The 17,272-nt window shown below is 50.9% G+C and overlaps 2 protein-coding genes across 2 annotated transcripts; both read right to left on the bottom strand.

Moving 5' to 3' along the window:
* Window positions 1-790: 790 nt before the first annotated feature.
* LOC101912265 (keratin, type II cytoskeletal 6A-like) lies at window positions 791-4,656 on the bottom strand. The gene is made up of 9 exons (XM_055791938.1): window positions 4,147-4,656; window positions 3,068-3,282; window positions 2,809-2,869; window positions 2,547-2,642; window positions 2,205-2,369; window positions 1,946-2,071; window positions 1,495-1,715; window positions 1,170-1,204; window positions 791-1,062 (listed from the first exon to the last, which is right to left on the bottom strand). Exons 1-9 carry the CDS (start codon window positions 4,654-4,656, stop codon window positions 791-793), a joined length of 1,701 nt encoding a protein of 566 aa, XP_055647913.1.
* Window positions 4,657-9,981: 5,325 nt separating this feature from the next.
* LOC101912437 (keratin, type II cytoskeletal 3-like) lies at window positions 9,982-13,836 on the bottom strand. The gene is made up of 9 exons (XM_055791933.1): window positions 13,237-13,836; window positions 12,286-12,500; window positions 12,027-12,087; window positions 11,765-11,860; window positions 11,480-11,644; window positions 11,221-11,346; window positions 10,770-10,990; window positions 10,443-10,477; window positions 9,982-10,343 (listed from the first exon to the last, which is right to left on the bottom strand). The coding sequence occupies exons 1-9, from the start codon at window positions 13,834-13,836 to the stop codon at window positions 9,982-9,984; spliced, it is 1,881 nt and encodes a 626-aa protein (XP_055647908.1).
* Between the last annotated feature and the right edge of the window lie 3,436 nt (window positions 13,837-17,272).

Below are 17,272 nucleotides of genomic sequence, written 5' to 3'. Positions count from 1 at the left end.
CCATTCGCTATGGCGATGAACAAAGCATGTTTTCCCTCCCCTGGGGACCATTAAGTGATAAGACAACACAAAGGTATGTTTTCATCTCTCTGCAGTTTATTGGTAATGAAAGAACTTGGAGGACAGGGGTGCTGGTAAAAAGCAACCATGCAGTAGGGTTCAGGCAACAGAAGGTTTGCAATAAGGCCATACATACGTCAGGTGTGAAGGAGAAGAGGGAATGGGATCTATAAAATATTAAAGCTGCCAAATTACTCCACCAAGGGAAGGTGGACATCTCCAGAGACCTGTTTCTCACTCCTAAATCTGACTATGAGACATTATCACGTTTCTTCTGCTCGTGTGAATTCCCGATATAGCTGAAACAAGCATGTGGGCAACATGCAGGACATGTGGAAGTTGCAAGGGGAAACACGGCCATTGAAAAAGAGACCTTGAAAAGTGAAAGGAAAGAGCAGCTTTATACACACTCCTCCTCAGCCAGGGCAGGAGCTGGGGGGAGCAGCAAGGAGTGCAGCGAAAGATGCTCGGATGAGCTCTGCGGTCCCTGGTAGCCACAAGGGAGATCTCCTGCCCCTGGAGACTGGTGAAGCTGGAAGAGGAGGCACCTCTGCCAGCAGGATGGAGTTTTCCTGCAAATCTCCCCTTGGGCAGGATGGTTTAGGGAGGTGCTGAGCTAAAAGGGAAACAGTTCATTTCTTTGCTGAACACCGGTTGCGGGTGGCAGGGGCTGTGCTGCTGGCTGGAGAAAGGGAAAGGTGCTTCTTTCCTTGGAGGGACTGAGGGGGGCTCAGTATTTCACCCCTGAGGATTTGACTGTTGTGGTTGTGACACATCTCCGCACGGAGGAGGATCCGGCCCCTCCTATGAAGTTGCCGCCTCCAGAGCTGCACATTCTCCCACTCCCGGACGAGAAGCCACCACTGAGTATTCCTCCTCCCATGCCACAGCTGCCTCCAATGATGCTTCCTCCTCCGACCACACACACTCCTCCGCCCATGCCACTGCCAGCTCCAAAGCCACCAGCTCTGCCTCCAGCAATGGTGCTTCTGCCCACCACAGCTGCAAGAGAGGGACAGGCTCACTGTGCATCCTGCGCCAGCCTGGGAATCCTCAGGAAACCCGGGGGGAAAGCTGTTCTGCTGAGAGGGCGATGTATGGATACTTACAGACATTTACGTTGGATGGGTTGTCAACACAGAGCCTGCAGAGGGAAAGGAACACAAGTTGTAGATCTAATGTAATGGAAAGCAATTAAGGTCCGTGCAATTTCCCAGGTGCTACTTATATGTCCTGGTTCACGCAAAACAACAAAAGCCACTGAGAAATATTCCCAGTGCAGACATCATTTCTTTTTTGGGGCTTAAAAACTTGGGGAAAAAATTAAAGTAAATCAGATTCCAATGCTAAATGGGTTGTGACAGATGATTAAGCCTCAGTTGGCCCCAAGGAGAGACTGTACCTCGGCCAGGGTGACACAGCAGCAGGGCTCACCTGTTCTCCTCCCCCTCCAGCAGCTTCCTGTACATGGCAATCTCAACGTCCAGCGCAATCTTGATGTTCAGCAGCTCCTGGTACTCCTTCAGCAAGCGAGCCAGCTCCTCCTTGTCTTTGCTCAGGGCACATTCCAACTCTTCCAGTTTCCTCCTGGCATCCTTCAGGGCCATCTCACCCCGCTCCTCTGCCTCAGCAATAGCTGCCTGCAGTTGGTGGTTCTGAGAAAGAAAAAAGAAAAGCAGTTTCTCAGTTCCCTTCTGCACACCCTCCACCAGAGCAGCCTTCAGGACACAAACTGAATGGAAAATGGGCAGGGACCATCCATCTCCTCCAAAGGACCTGAAGCTCAATGACTGATGCTCCCCTCACACTGTCCTTGACACACCACACAGCTCAGTCATGACCCAGCCTGATGCCACCACCCAACAAGATGCTTGCCAACCCCTACCTGCTTCTTCACGTTCTCAATCTCAGCCCGCAGCCTCTGGACATTCCTGGTCAGCTCCTGGATCTCTATCTTGGTGTTGCGGAGGCTGTCCCCATGCCGACCAGCGGTGTTCTGCAGCTCTTCATACTGATGGCACAGAGACAAAGCAACTGTCAGGGACTCAACTTCTCCAGAATGCAGGTGGTCCCCTTGGTGGGTGGCAAGGGAGGCATGAGCCAGCAGAGACCGTCCCAGGTGCCTTGATGGCTTCCCAACTCACCCGGCTCTGGTACCAAGCCTCAGCTTCAGCCCGGCTGTTCTGAGCAATCTGCTCATACTGACGCCGGACCTCCTCGATGATGCTGTCCAGGTCCAGATGGCGGTTGTTGTCCATGGACACCACCACAGACAGGTCCCGGCTGATTGTTTGCATCTGAGCCAGCTCCTACAACCAAAACACGAGTTAGCCCGACCTTCCGAAGGAAGGGGGGGGGGGGGGGGGGCGGAGCAGCAGCACCAAGCAGCCTCTCCAGACTAAATCCACAGGGGCACCCAGTCCAGCCTCACTGTCTTTGGCCAACACATGTCTCAGTACAGCTCCAAAGGAAGGGAGAGCTCGTACCTCCTCGTAGATGCACCTCAGGAAGCTGATTTCATCAGTCAGAGCTCCCACTTTGGCTTCCAACTCTACTTTAGTCATGTAGGCACAATCCACATCCTAAAAGAAATATCACACAGATGGCAACAGCTGCCTCCCACCCCAGAAGAGCTCTTGGCAGCCAATGCCTCCTGTTGGAAGATGCCCATCTTGGTGCTGCCTCCTTCCAACGTCTGTGCAGCCTGTCCCCCGACACTCCCTTTCTCCCAGTGCCTCTCTGACTTACCTTCTTGAGCACCACAAACTCATTCTCAGCAGCGGTGCGCCGGTTGATTTCTTCTTCATACCTGTTGAAGGGGACAAGACAAGTTGAGTCTCTTGACTGCTCATCAGTCAATCAGTGGAACCCCCCTTCCCTCCATGGCAACCTCGGTCCCATCTCTGCAGAGCTCCACAGCAAAGGGAAGACACTGTGGAAATGTCCAAGCTGGCTTCACCCTCCTGTCTTGGTGCCCACTTCTTCCTCAGCCTGTCACTGCACTTACTTGGTCTTGTACTCCTCAACGTATTGTCGCATGTTCTGCAGCTCTGACTCCAGCTGGCCCCTCTGTCCCAGGAGAGACTCCAGCCTCCTCCTCAGGTTCTGGATGTAGTTTTCAAAGATGACATCCAGGTTCTTCCTTGGCCCCGAAGGCCCTTGCTGCTGGAGGAGCTCCCACTTGGTGGAGAGGACTTTGTTCTGCTGCTCCAGGAAGCGGACCTGAAAGCCCACAAAGGGGTGTGTGAGGTGTCCACCCAGAGAGGCATCGCACCACTCAAACCTCCTGCTTATTTGGGAGGCCACGGGAATCATTTTCCACATCCCAACAGGACTGGGGCTAGTGGAAAGCCAATTTTCCAGCAGGAAGACTCCTCCCTCCTTTCTCCTCTTTTTTCCATTATATTTGAATTTCTCCTCTTTTCTCCTCCTTCATTATTGCTTGGTTTTTCATTACCTATTGGAATGATTACATTCCAGATTTACAGATTATGATCATTTCCAATTGCAAATTTTGACCCACATTAATTTGCAGAAGCGTCAGATCATTTTTGACTCTCCAGTGAATGAAATGCCATGTCTCACTATCAGAGAGCATTCATCTTACCAGGTACAAGTATTCAATTCTTATGTTATACATTTAAATACTCTAAGCGTGTTCATAACCAATTTTCTCCCTGTGCAGACAGGCTAAAGAATACTCATCTGTACTTGAAGTGAAATAAGGAACAGCTGAGAATTAACGGAGAGCTCATTCCTACGTTCTAAGTTCCTCAAGAAGAAACTCTCCTCGAAAAAGGGCAGGCTTAAAGAACCACTTAGGGCAAGCGAGTACATCATGATCCCTTTGGCTTGACTACACAGAGAGGAAAGCTAAGGAAGAATTTGGATCAACCAAACCTAGAGAAAGCCCTTTGGCTTCTCTGCAGATGTAAAACCTTTACATTTCCTTAGGAGGACGCAATGAAAACACTACCAGCCTTCCAGACCTGCCAACACTGAGCTGGGGAGGACATTCCCCTCCCCACAGCACGGGAAAGTCCTCAGAGTCCCCGTTCCCCAGCAGATGCAGTTCCAGCCTCTCACCTTGTCAATGAAAGAGGCAAACTGATTGTTAAGAGTCTTGATCTGTTCCTTCTCCTGGCACTTCACTTGTTGGATCTGAGGATCGATATCAACATGGACCGGCCGCAGGAGGGTTGGGTCAACCTGCACCGGCTGGATGCCTCCAGGGAACCCAGGACCACCTCTCACAGGACCACCAAAGCTGCCTATTCCTCCACCAATGACACCTCCTCCAATGCTGCCAAATCCTCCTCCATAGCCTCCACCAAAGCCACCAATTCTACATCCGTATCCACCGCCATAAGAGCCACCCATGGAAATTCTTCCGCTGCCACCCATGTTATGGAGGCTCCTGCTGCTAAAACCTCCACAACGTCCGCTGCCTCCAATTCCCCTGGATGTGGAGAACGAGCTATAGCTGATCCTGGTTCTGCCCCCACTTCCTCCAAAGCCACCACCGATGGCAGAGCAAGAGCTGTATCCCCTTTTGCTGCCGCCTCCAAAGCTCCGGCAGATCGACTGGCGAGACATGGCTGATTCTTCCAAGCAGAGTTGGGAAGAGCAGAAAGACCAACGGAGCTGTGCTGCTGAGGGACGAGTGCCGAGAGAAGTGTGCACAGTCTTCTCTGGCTCCACAGCTTCAGGCATTCCCTTTTATCTGTTTCTGGAGGTGGGCTGGGTCTGCAAGGGCGTGAAAAGGAAACAAATTTACTGTCTTCATCAGCTTGGTGCGGTTAACAGATTTTTGCCAAATTGTTGACTCCACCCAGAAATACGCTTTGCGATGCAGAAGAGAATAAAAGAGCAAGAGCATTGAAACAGGTCTCAATGAGTAAGTGGACCCTCATATCTTTATAGCATCTGGAAAAATATGTTTTACAGTGATGTAGTCATGTTCTACCCTCCTCCCACCTTTCTATCTGTTCTCAACAATTTTGCAGTTTGTCTGGGTCTGGATCTTTTGCACTGACACCCAGCGTCAGGGGAGCATTTTGGCAAAAACCAGCTAGAAGGAGACTTTCACAATTCCCCCAAGCACGCCCCAAATCTCCTTCTTAAGTGGAAAATTGCTGATGGCTTTCCGAGAGGCAGTTTCCCAGTGCCGAGCAAAAATACCACATATTAACATTTAATAGCTGTCAGCATTTCTTTTTTATCCAGAAAGGAGGTGCTTAGTTCTTTTCCTACGAGCATCAGTTGGGATGGGAGTGACTTTTTCTAGGGCACGTTCCTGCAAAATGTGTCTCCCAGAGTCTTGAGGTAATCAGGTACCGAGACTGAGCGCCAGAGTGGAATGAGCAAGAGAACAAGGATGTCCGAGCTCCTTCCTTGTGCTTTTCAGATGGCCACAGGGATCTCCAAACCAGCAGAGGACAGAAAGGACGCTTCAGGCACTAGATGTGGTAATGACAACTGAATGAAGGCAAACAGCAGAGAAAGGCAGACAGGGGTAACGGTGATTTGTTAAAAACTTTTTTTTTTTACACTAAATTTGGTAGGCAAATGATCAGGCTGAGTTCATCAAACTTGATCATTTTGAAATAAGGTGCAGCTAAAAGTTAGAAGCTCTGTATTGCTGTATGTGCTTTAAGAGGTAGGGCAGCCTTGCCCACATCTCTGACCACAGTAAACCTGGGTGGGGGAGAGAAGAAGGGGTGATGATGAGCTTCACTTTACAAAGATGTATTTTTAAGACAACAGCTGCTGGTTCAAAATAGAAAACAATAATGTTTAAGTTCATGCACGAGCTATCTGGCTATGAAGTAGTCAAGTTAAAGAAATCTTGCAGATCTGTTCTAGGTCTCATTAATCAAATATACATTTTAGTTACATTTATGAAATTTAAGAAAAAGACCTAGCATTTCCTTAGAGCCTAGTTCCTGAAAAATATAAATAATAGCCAAGGGACACATATTTTAAAACCTTGCAAGCATTTCAACAGACCAATGTTATACTGTATTTAAGCTTCCAAATGGGAATATACATGTTCCAGTTTCCGCAGCCACCTGTAAGACTTGTGCAGCTCGGTGTTGTTTGAGTATCCCTCAGTGTCAACCTGCAGCCACAGACACTTCAGACCCTTTGGAAACACCAGCCCAGAGAATCACTTTCAAAAGCCACCAGAGGAATCACAAACATAAATGCCATTGATGGCCGCAGAGGCAGAGGTTGCTGGACACCACAGGCTCTTCACAGAATGGAGCGCAGGGCAGAGGAGACCATGGCCCTTGAGGGGCACTCAAGTCACTGTTGGCCAAGGGCTGTCCGACCCTTGAGGGGCACTCAAGTCACTGTTGGCCAAGGGCTGTCCGACCCTTGAGGGGCACTCAAGTCACTGTTGGCCAAGGGCTGTCCGACCCATGGAGGGACACAAGCCACAGTTGTCCAGGGTCTACCCTACCCCTGAGGAACACAAGCCACAGTTGGCCAAGGTTTACCTTACCCTTGAGGGACACAAGTCCCAGTTGACCAAGGGTTATCCAGATGTGTGTGGCCTGCCCTCTGTGACAGGCTGGAGCTGGACAATGGGCAGCCATCCCTGCAGCAGGGAGGGGACACCTTCCCTTTCAAAAGCAGCTTGAATGAAGAGGGCCTTGTTTCTTCAGCTGTTACCTCCAAGACGGAGAGTTACGTTCCCCCGATCCCTCTGCAGCACAGCGCACTCGCTCAAGGTGAGCAGTCCCAGGGAGGTGTAGGGTAGCTCAGGTTTTGGTTGGAGAAAACAGGTCATCTCTGCTCATGGCCTCATGCCAGATTGCCAAAGACACGGTCACTGCCCTTCTCGGTAGGCAGCGTAACTTGGTTGTAACACCCCACATGGCGGCTCCAAGATGAGGGAGAAGATCTGTCATGTCAGCCAAATGCCTGGATGCTGACCACATTCAGCGCATGCAGATAAGACACCCAGATTGACTCACTCTGACGTCTTCAGACAAGATGTGAAGATTATACCCAACCTGGAGTCACTGCAGCCTCCTCCAGGTAAAACTCGATAGACAGCCTCGGCTGCAGCCGTTCCTTCAGATCTCTTACGCAAGGAGCTGTGCACAGCAGAATCATCCACACCGCACAAAATGTAAACTCTGCAGAAAACGTCGATGGAGACCAAGCCGGGCTGCAGCTTCAGATCTCACACAGCAAAGACATTCTGGCATCACAGAGGAGGATGTCGCAATGCCTCGTTACAATGCCTACAACGCCGTGCTGGGGATTTTAAAGCTGAGAAGAAACATAGTCTTAAAATTAAGAACAAAAATAGGTGACTCTTGCCCCAAGCCAAACCCCAGAGTGCTCTTGGCCCAGCCCCAGCTTCTCAGGGGCATTGCCTTCCCATCGCCTCCTGCCAGGCCAAACCCAGTCACGCTCCCCAGCTCCAGCACACCTCTGCGTGGCTGCACAGGGAGCACAAGCCCCGCTCCCAAGAGCCCCCTAACCATTCCCCACTGCCTTGGCTGGGCCTCTCCTGCCTCAGGGACCTGGTAGCTCACAACAGGTTCTTGTGGGACTCCTGAACCACTACTGAAAGTGGTTTCAGCCTCTTTGATCTCTTCTTGTGGCAGAGGAGCTGAACCACAGCACAGATCAAACACAGCAGCATTGCGCTCCCAGTCCCCCCTCCTCCAGCCAGAGCAAAGCTCTCCTGCTTGGTCTCCACATCAAGACGACCCACTGGGGGGATTAACCCACTTTCCAGGGAGCTGGTGGGTGCCTGAGGCCACGGTCTGGGAGCAATCATGCCTTCCCAGCCCTTGTGTTCCTGCTGCTGGTCAGGGAAGGGGATGATAAGTTAGAGACGTTGCAGTTTAAGTCCATATCAGCGTTCCTCACACAGACACCAATTGTCACAGCACAAAAACTACTGAGCAGCAAAAAGGCTTCACCATCAGCTAAACTCTACTATCCATGCTGTTTCTCCATCCTCCAGAGCCCATAACACACTCCTCCTTGTCTCTGTTTTACATGGGGTTTGGTTTCCTTCTCCAGGCACCTCCTTCATCCAGGACCTCCTACATCTGGGACTTCCCACCCACCCACCTCAGGGCTATTTAACCACTTTGCGGGGATGAGCTACAGCTGCACATCGTCCATGTCAATCAACCCCCTGCCTTCATTCCCCTACAAGAGGTTCTCAAGCACTGCTGGTGTTGAGCTGTGCAGGCTGCCTGGCCACAGCCTACTTGTGCATCAGAGAGTGGGTGTTTGGCCAGTGTCTATATCCCCACTGGCAGGCAGCTGTACACCTGCCCTCCCACCACGGCCCACAGGACTACTGCCATTGCCACCTTCCTGTACCACAGAGCAAAGTCCATGCCAAGGCAGGAAACTCAGATGAACTGACAACAGCAGATAGGTCTGTTGCCTGTTCCCACCCTTCTGCTGCCAGTTTTCATCATCCATCCATGTGTTTTGATCTCCAGTGGTTTTGCTACTATGTGCTGGCAGGATCCCTGCACAAATCCTGTAACTTTCCGCTTGTGCTTTCAGCATACCCTGTGCACAGCTTCTTCCTGCCCTAAAAATCTGAAATCCCAGCGGGAGATGGATAAACCCCCTTTCCTAGAGCAGGAGCAATTTGACCATTCTGCTAAGATGTGATGTGGGTGGCATAGGCAGCAGGGCACTGAGTGCCTTAGTCTGTGTAGAGGCCAAGCCCTAAATATCGGCACGGGGCAGCCTGTAACCTCCTCCTCATTGACTCAGAAGGTGCTGGACCCCTCTGTGCTGGAGGTTTCCAGAACAACACATGAAGACATCTCCTGGGGAAATGACTACATATGATTACAAGGTTGAGGCTATATCAGGACTTGCTCAAATATTTAGCAGCCTCCTGAATTCCTCCAGTTTGGGCTCCTCAGTGTTCCTGCCTGCTCAAATTTACTGCACATGGTGCGAACTGATCATCCAGAACGTCACCATTCCTGGTACGGGCTTGTGTCTTCAGGCACTACAATGACTGATGAGAGTCGAGAGGCATCACCCGTGCTTGGGTACTTGCCTGGCTCCACTCACACACCCACTCGGTTCCCTCAAAGCACAGTCACGCACCTTGAACCGGAGAACAACCCACCCCTTCCCACCAGGCTGCTTCCCCAACGGCACATCCCACCTTGCCTGGAAGAGCCGTCCAAAGCAATGACACCAAGACATCATGAATGTTCTCTGCAATTTATTGAGAATGGCAACATCCCAAGGAAGTAGGGCATACCACAAACAGAAGAGGAAGGGCGGTGGGGACGGTACATCTTGTTCCATGTCACAGGGGCCTGGCACTGAAGAGCAAGCTTTGTTCTCCTTAGAAAAAGTCCACGTGTGCCTGAGGTCTTGTCAGGTGTCATGGAGAGCAAGGACAAGCTGTGCCAGGGCACCGGTCCCGCTTGCTCCGCACCTACCCGGGCCCCAAAGGCTGGTGAATGGAAGCAGCAGGATGTACCGCATGCAGAAGCACCCCAGGGCCATGGCCATCGAGGAAGGAACGTGAGGACAGTGGAAGAAAGAGGAGTTTTATACACAATTGCCACGAGGCGGCCAGAAATGTACAACACAGCCAGAAAAGCAGAGCGTTCCCCTCCCGTAACTCAGCGCTCCGTGCTGGGTGCCCGCAGGCGAGGCTTTCCTTTGCTGCGAAGATGGTTATTTCATCACTGGGCTGGGGACTAACGAGCAGCGCACCAGGGCTGCTGACGAGGCATGGCATCGCCACGCGACTCCCGGGATGGGACCGAGCTGGTGCGTGGTGGGCCATGAGGGAGACAGTTCGTTTCATTGCAGGACACCGGAGCTGGATGTACGGAGGCTGGGCTGCTGCCGGGAGAAGGTAGGAGATGCTTCTTTCCTTTTGCGAGGTGGCTTTGGGGCTCAGAACCTCACGCCTGATGATTTGACGGAGGTGGTCGTGACACATCTCCGTATGGAGGACGATCCCCCACCGGAGCTGAAGTTGCCACCTCCGGAGCCGCACATCCTTCCACTCCCAGAAGAGAAGCCACCGCTGTGCATTCCTCCTCCCATGCCACAGCTGCCGCCCATGCTTCCTCCTCCAAAGCTGCCTCCCATTCCACACACTCCTCCTCCCATTCCTCCGCTCATGCCGCTGCCGCCGCCAAATCCTCCTCCCATGCCGCTGCCGCCGCCGAAGCCTCCTCCCATGCCGCTGCCGCCGCCAAAGCCTCCTCCCATGCCTCCTCTGCCACCAGAGATGGTGGTCCTGCCTACCACAGCTGGAGGAGAAGCACAGGTTACATACCCGGAGTGCACCGGCATCCCGCATCTCCAGAAACACATGGTTTCTGCCCAAGGAGAGAAATGCCGATACTTACAGACATTGACGTTGGACATGCCATCGTTGCACAGCCTGGGAGGGAAAACAGACCAGTTAATCCTCTGGGATTAACTCTGTAGTGCATGTTTCCACCCTTTTATTACAAGGTTTATATTCACTACATTGCTGAATTTCCCAATTTTTCTTTAAAAGTAATGAGCAATCTTGAACTTAACATTCTTACAAGAAATATGGAGAACATACTTAAGGGTAAGAGAGCACAGGAGATATGGAATTCATCTTTAGAGTCATTGCAAAGATTTTACCTACTCTTAATATAATCTGTCAGGACTTCAGTCAAATAGACACAAAAGAAGACAGGCACCTGTTCTCCTCCCCCTCCAGCAGCTTCCTGTACATGGCAATCTCAACGTCCAGCGCAATCTTGACATTCAGCAGCTCCTGGTACTCCTTCAGCAAGCGAGCCAGCTCCTCCTTGTCTTTCTGCAGGGCACTTTCCAGCTCCTCCAGTTTTATCCTGGCATCCTTCAGGGCCATCTCACCCCGCTCCTCTGCCTCAGCAATAGCTGCCTGCAGCTGCTGGTTCTGAGAAAGAAAAAAGAAAAGCAGTTTCTCAGTTCCCTTCTGCACACCCTCCACCAGAGCAGCCTTCAGGACACAAACTGAATGGAAAATGGGCAGGGACCATCCATCTCCTCCAAAGGACCTGAAGCTCAATGACTGATGCTCCCCTCACACTGTCCTTGACACACCACACAGCTCAGTCATGACCCAGCCTGATGCCACCACCCAACAAGATGCTTGCCAACCCCTACCTGCTTCTTCACGTTCTCAATCTCAGCCCGCAGCCTCTGGACATTCCTGGTCAGCTCCTGGATCTCTATCTTGGTGTTGCGGAGGCTGTCCCCATGCCGACCAGCGGTGTTCTGCAGCTCTTCATACTGATGGCACAGAGACAAAGCAACTGTCAGGGACTCAACTTCTCCAGAATGCAGGTGGTCCCCTTGGTGGGTGGCAAGGGAGGCATGAGCCAGCAGAGACCGTCCCAGGTGCCTTGATGGCTTCCCAACTCACCCGGCTCTGGTACCAAGCCTCAGCTTCAGCCCGGCTGTTCTGAGCAATCTGCTCGTACTGACGCCGGACCTCCTCGATGATGCTCTCCAGGTCCAGATGGCGGTTGTTGTCCATGGACACCACCACAGACAGGTCCCGGCTGATTGTCTGCATCTGAGCCAGCTCCTACAACCAAGACAGTGCAGCCCAAGTGACTCTCAAGCCCAGATCTATGGGGGCACCCAGTCCAGCCTACACATGCCTCGGTACATCTCCAACCAGTCCAGGAAAAGGGAGAGCTCGTACCTCGTCATAGATGTATCTCAGGAAGTTGATTTCATCAGTCAGAGCTCCCACTTTGGCTTCCAACTCTACTTTAGTCATGTAGGCATTGTCCACATCCTAAAAGAAATATCACACAGATGGCAACAGCTGCCTCCCACCCCAGAAGAGCTCTTGGCAGCCAATGCCTCCTGTTGGAAGATGCCCATCTTGGTGCTGCCTCCTTCCAACGTCTGTGCAGCCTGTCCCCCGACACTCCCTTTCTCCCAGTGCCTCTCTGACTTACCTTCTTGAGCACCACAAACTCATTCTCAGCAGCGGTGCGCCGGTTGATTTCTTCTTCATACCTGTTGAAGGGGACAAGACAAGTTGAGTCTCTTGACTGCTCATCAGTCAACCAGTGGAACCCCCCTTCCCTCCATGGCAACCTCGGTCCCATCTCTGCAGAGCTCCACAGCAAAGGGAAGACACTGTGGAAATGTCCAAGCTGGCTTCACCCTCCTGTCTTGGTGCCCACTTCTTCCTCAGCCTGTCACTGCACTTACTTGGTCTTGTACTCCTCAACGTATTGTCGCATGTTCTGCAGCTCTGACTCCAGCTGGCCCCTCTGTCCCAGGAGAGACTCCAGCCTCCTCCTCAGGTTCTGGATGTAGTTTTCAAAGATGGCATCCAGGTTCTTCCTTGGCCCCGAAGGCCCTTGCTGCTGGAGGAGCTCCCACTTGGTGGAGAGGACTTTGTTCTGCTGCTCCAGGAAGCGGACCTGAAAGCCCACAAAGGGGTGTGTGAGGTGCCCACCCAGAGAGGCATCGCACCACTCAAACCTCCTGCTTATTTGGGAGGCCACGGGAATCATTTTCCACATCCCCAACTATGTCTCATACAAACATTCCTCTCCTAAAGTGCCTGGCAAGCATTATGAAATTTTGAGTCATTCTGGAACTCTCACTTTGGGAGAAAAAGACGTTGCCAGTAGAAAATATCATCCCTATTTTTCCATAGCATCAGTTTTGGACATTGCTATCCTCTTCCCAGTAGTGAAGTCAAGAACATTATCTTACAAGGGATTCTGTATTTCTTTTGGGGTTTTTGAATTCAAAATAATCCCAGAGTGTTGGAAAGGTCTTCATCGCTAGTTTGTAGAATCAGTTCCTTGAAAAGAAAGTTTCATCAAAAAGAAAAGCACAGTCAGGAGAACTCTTAGGACAACTAAATAGGCGATGGTGACTTTGCCCTGAATCATTAGGAATTAGGCTGTGAGATGACAAGGCAAGAGAATTTAATGTTGTGCAAATGTTCTCTTTAATCTTCCATTAGCACGAAAACCTTGTCTATTGTTTGGTATTATTTAATAAGACCTTTATAATAACTTCTACTAAGGCAGCGGTCTTGCAAACATTAACAAGTAGTTGTTGGTAAGAAAAAATATTCCCTTTCTGCACCACAGGAAAGCTGTTTAGAATTCCCATCTCCAAACTAGCACCATCCGACACTCTCACCTTATCAATGAAGGAGGCAAACTGGTTGTTAAGGGTCTTAATCTGTTCCTTCTCCTGGTTTTTCACTTGCTGGATTTGGGGATCAATCTCAACATGGACAGGTCGCAGGAGACTTGGGTCAACTTGCACTGGTTGGATGCCTCCAGGGAAGCCAGGGCCACCAAAGCCACCCATTCCTCCACCACCCATTCCACCACCACCCATTCCACCACCAAAGCCACCCATTCCTCCACCACCCATGCCACCGCCACCCATGCCACCGCCACCCATTCCTCCACCAAAGCCACCCATTCCTCCACCAAAGCCACCCATTCCTCCTCCATAGCCTCCACCAAAGCCACCCATTCTGCCGCCATATCCTCCACCGCCATAGCATCCACCCATAGTAATTCTTCTGCTGCCACCCATGTTATGGAGGCTCCTGCTGCCAAAACCTCCGCAATGTCCACCTCCACCACCTCCCCTGGATGAGGAGTATGAACTGTAACTGATCCTGCTCCTGCCACCACCGCCTCCGAAGCCACCACCAATGGCAGAGCAAGAGCTGTAGCCCCTTCTACTCCCGCCTCCAAAGCTCCTGCAGACGGACTGCCGAGACATGGCTGATTCTTCCAAGCTGAGTCAAAATAAAGAAGAGCAGAAAGACCAACGGAGCTGTGCTGCGAGGGACGAGTGCGGAGAGAAGTGTGCACAGTCTTCTCTGGCTCCACAGCTTCAGGCACTCCCTTTTATCCGCCTGTGGAGGTGGGCTGGGACAGCATGGGCGTGCAGGTGGAAACCAATTTATTATTTTCATCAGCACGGTGCTGTTGACAGATTCCCCGTTGAGCTTTCCCATATTTGGTCCTGCCTAGAAACACACCCTGCAATATAGAGGTGAATAAAAGAACAAGGACATTGAAACAGGTCCCAGTGACTAAGTGGGCTCTCGTAACTTTATGACATCTCGGAATTCAGCTCTTTCAATATTGCATTTTTCTGCAGCCCCGTGTTGGGTTTCCAACCTTCATGAACGATTCCCAATAATTCTAGATAGTGATCTTTCCAGTCAAAGCTGCAGTGAAAGGAGAAATTTTTATGAAATCCCAGCTATAATGTAGCTTTCACAATTCCTTAAACACACCCTAAATCCCCTTTTTATATGTCAAATTGCCTTTGGCATTATAGAAGAAGTTTCCCAATCTTCAACGGGAAACTCACGACACTGAAGTTTGAAGAGACTCAGCATATTCTCGAGCTCTAAAGGAAAAACATCTCCTTGGAGTGCATGTGGTGTCACTTCGAATGGGAGTGTCCTCTACCCGTGCATTAAATGCCCTCCAATTGTATCTCCCCCAGTCTGTGACAGCTAACTGGGACCTTGGATGATGATGGAGCGGAGTGAACAAGACAACTTGAATCATCACGCTCCTTCTCTGTGCTCTTCTGAGGGCAACAGGGAACGGCAAACTGTGGAAGAGTGAAGGGACACATGGGGCAGCCACTTTGGTGGTGGCTGGGGACAGACATCAAGCACTACTGAGCCCGATGGCAGAGGAGCAGCTCGAGATGGTGAGAGGTTCCTACTGCTCAGATGGATGTCACTGACGCAACAGCTGTTTCCAAAGATGAGACAACCAAAGTGAGAAACATTAAGAACAGGGGCTATTATAACTTGTGAAGCATCGTATATCCTCTCAATTTCAAATATCCTGTTGGGAAAGGGATGTATTTTGGAGATGTTTTCTGTAGGGTGTGTCTGAAAGCCATTTTTTGATTGCTTGTAAATGAAATATTAAATAATTACTCATAAGGTTCCAGGTTACAATAGACAACTGATATGCAGTGTTCTGAAGAACCTGGCTTATAGCTGCTGGTTAAACGGAACCTGAGGTCTGTAAATACTATTTAAAAGCCATTCCGAAGGTATTATCTGTCTGGAAATTATCAATCAAATATGTGTTTCATTTAATGATTGAAATACATCATCACTTTTCACATCTTCTCTAGATATTAACCAGCACAAGTAATCAAAAAGTGACAATGAAAATATACATAAAGGCCCTTTAAAAGATTTAAAACAATAATGAACATGAATTTAAAGTTACTCAAAAGACCAAACTATGAACATATACATTCATAACAAGTTTTCAGGATTTCCCGTAAGACTTGTGCAACTCGGTGTTGTTTGAGAGTATTCCTCAGTGTCAGCCTGCAGCCACAGACACTTCAGACCCATTGGAAACACCAGCCCAGAGAATCACTTTCAAAAGCCACCAGAGGAATCACAAACATAAATGCCATTGATGGCCGCAGAGGCGGAGGCTGCTGGACACCACAGGCTCTTCACAGAACGGGGCGCAGGGCAGAGGAGAACATGTTTTTAGGGGGACTCAAGTAATGTTGGCCAAAGGCTATCCCATCCTTGAGGGACACAAGCCACAGTTGGCCAAAGGCTGTCCTATCCTGAGTGACACAAGTCCCAGTTGACCAAGGGTTATCCAGATGTGTGTGGCCTGCCCTCTGTGACAGGCTGGAGCTGGACAATGGGCAGCCATCCCTGCAGCAGGGAGGGGACACCTTCCCTTTCAAAAGCAGCTTGAATGAAGAGGGCCTTGTTTCTTCAGCTGTTACCTCCAAGACGGAGAGTTACGTTCCCCCGATCCCTCTGCAGCACAGCGCACTCGCTCAAGGTGAGCAGTCCCAGGGAGGTGTAGGGTAGCTCAGGTTTTGGTTGGAGAAAACAGGTCATCTCTGCTCATGGCCTCATGCCAGATTGCCAAAGACACGGTCACTGCCCTTCTCGGTAGGCAGCGTAACTTGGTTGTAACACCCCACATGGCGGCTCCAAGATGAGGGAGAAGATCTGTCATGTCAGCCAAATGCCTGGATGCTGACCACATTCAGATAAGACGCCCAGATTGACTCACTCTAACATCCTTAGACAAGATGTGAAGATTATACCCAACCTGGAGTCACTGCAGCCTCCTCCAGGTAGAACTCAACACCAAGCATAGGCTCCAACCATTCCTTCAGATCTCTTACACAAGGAGTTGTACATAGTAAAATCATCAACAACACGCAAGACGTAAACTCTGCAGAAAATGTAGATGGAGACCAAGCTGGGCTGCAACATCAGCGTTCACACAACAAAGAGATTCTGGCACAAAATGCAAGAGGGAGCACGGAGGAGCATGTTGCAGTGACTCCTCACACCAGTACCTACAACGTTGTTTTGGTTTTTAAAGCTGAGAAGAAACATAGTCCCAAGATCAAGAACCAAAACAAGGGACTCTTGCCCCAAGCCAAACCCCAGAGTGCTCTTGGCCCAGCCCCAGCTTCTCAGGGGCATTGCCTTCCCATCGCCTCCTGCCAGGCCAAACCCAGTCACGCTCCCCAGCTCCAGCACACCTCTGCGTGGCTGCACAGGGAGCACAAGCCCCGCTCCCAAGAGCCCCCTAACCATTCCCCACTGCCTTGGCTGGGCCTCTCCTGCCTCAGGGACCTGGTAGCTCACAACAGGTTCTTGTGGGACTCCTGAACCACTACTGAAAGTGGTTTCAGCCTCTTTGATCTCTTCTTGTGGCAGAGGAGCTGAACCACAGCACAGATCAAACACAGCAGCATTGCGCTCCCAGTCCCCCCTCCTCCAGCCAGAGCAAAGCTCTCCTGCTTGGTCTCCACATCAAGACGACCCACTGGGGGGATTAACCCACTTTCCAGGGAGCTGGTGGGTGCCTGAGGCCACGGTCTGGGAGCAATCATGCCTTCCCAGCCCTTGTGTTCCTGCTGCTGGTCAGGGAAGGGGACGATGAGTTAGAGGTTCTCAAGCACTGCTGGTGCCTGCAGGGTGCTGAGCTGTGCAGGCTGCCTGGCCACAGCCAGCTCGTGCATCAGAGGGTAGGTGCTTGGCCAACGTCCATACCCATGCTAGCAGGCAGCTGTGTGTCTGCCTTCCCACCACTGCCCACAACACCACTGCCATCTACTTCCCCCAGCATGGATCAAAGTCTGTTCCACGATGACTTGATCAGAAGTCAATGTTGTGTGAGGGGAC

The sequence above is a fragment of the Falco peregrinus genome, chromosome 19 (assembly GCF_023634155.1).
Source record: "Falco peregrinus isolate bFalPer1 chromosome 19, bFalPer1.pri, whole genome shotgun sequence".
Taxonomy (NCBI): domain Eukaryota; kingdom Metazoa; phylum Chordata; class Aves; order Falconiformes; family Falconidae; genus Falco; species Falco peregrinus.
Note: the sequence above shows the minus strand (reverse complement) of the source record. Positions and strands in the feature narration are given on the sequence as shown.

What these genes read in the sequence shown, in the direction of transcription:
- LOC101912265 (XM_055791938.1), bottom strand. Translation starts at nt 4,656, where the DNA reads ATGTCTCGCCAGTCGATCTGCCGGAGCTTTGGAGGCGGCAGCAAAAGG. An exon ending in TTGCCTCTTTCATTGACAAG is followed by an intron (nt 3,283 to 4,146) that starts GTGAGAGGCTGG and finishes GTGGGCTTTCAG; the next exon opens with GTCCGCTTCCTGGAGCAGCA. An exon ending in TTGAGAACGTGAAGAAGCAG is followed by an intron (nt 1,716 to 1,945) that starts GTAGGGGTTGGC and finishes TTTCTTTCTCAG; the next exon opens with AACCACCAACTGCAGGCAGC.
- LOC101912437 (XM_055791933.1), bottom strand. Translation starts at nt 13,836, where the DNA reads ATGTCTCGGCAGTCCGTCTGCAGGAGCTTTGGAGGCGGGAGTAGAAGG. An exon ending in GTTGAGGAGTACAAGACCAA is followed by an intron (nt 12,088 to 12,285) that starts GTAAGTGCAGTG and finishes CCCCTTCAACAG; the next exon opens with GTATGAAGAAGAAATCAACC. An exon ending in TGAGATACATCTATGACGAG is followed by an intron (nt 11,645 to 11,764) that starts GTACGAGCTCTC and finishes TCTTGGTTGTAG; the next exon opens with GAGCTGGCTCAGATGCAGAC.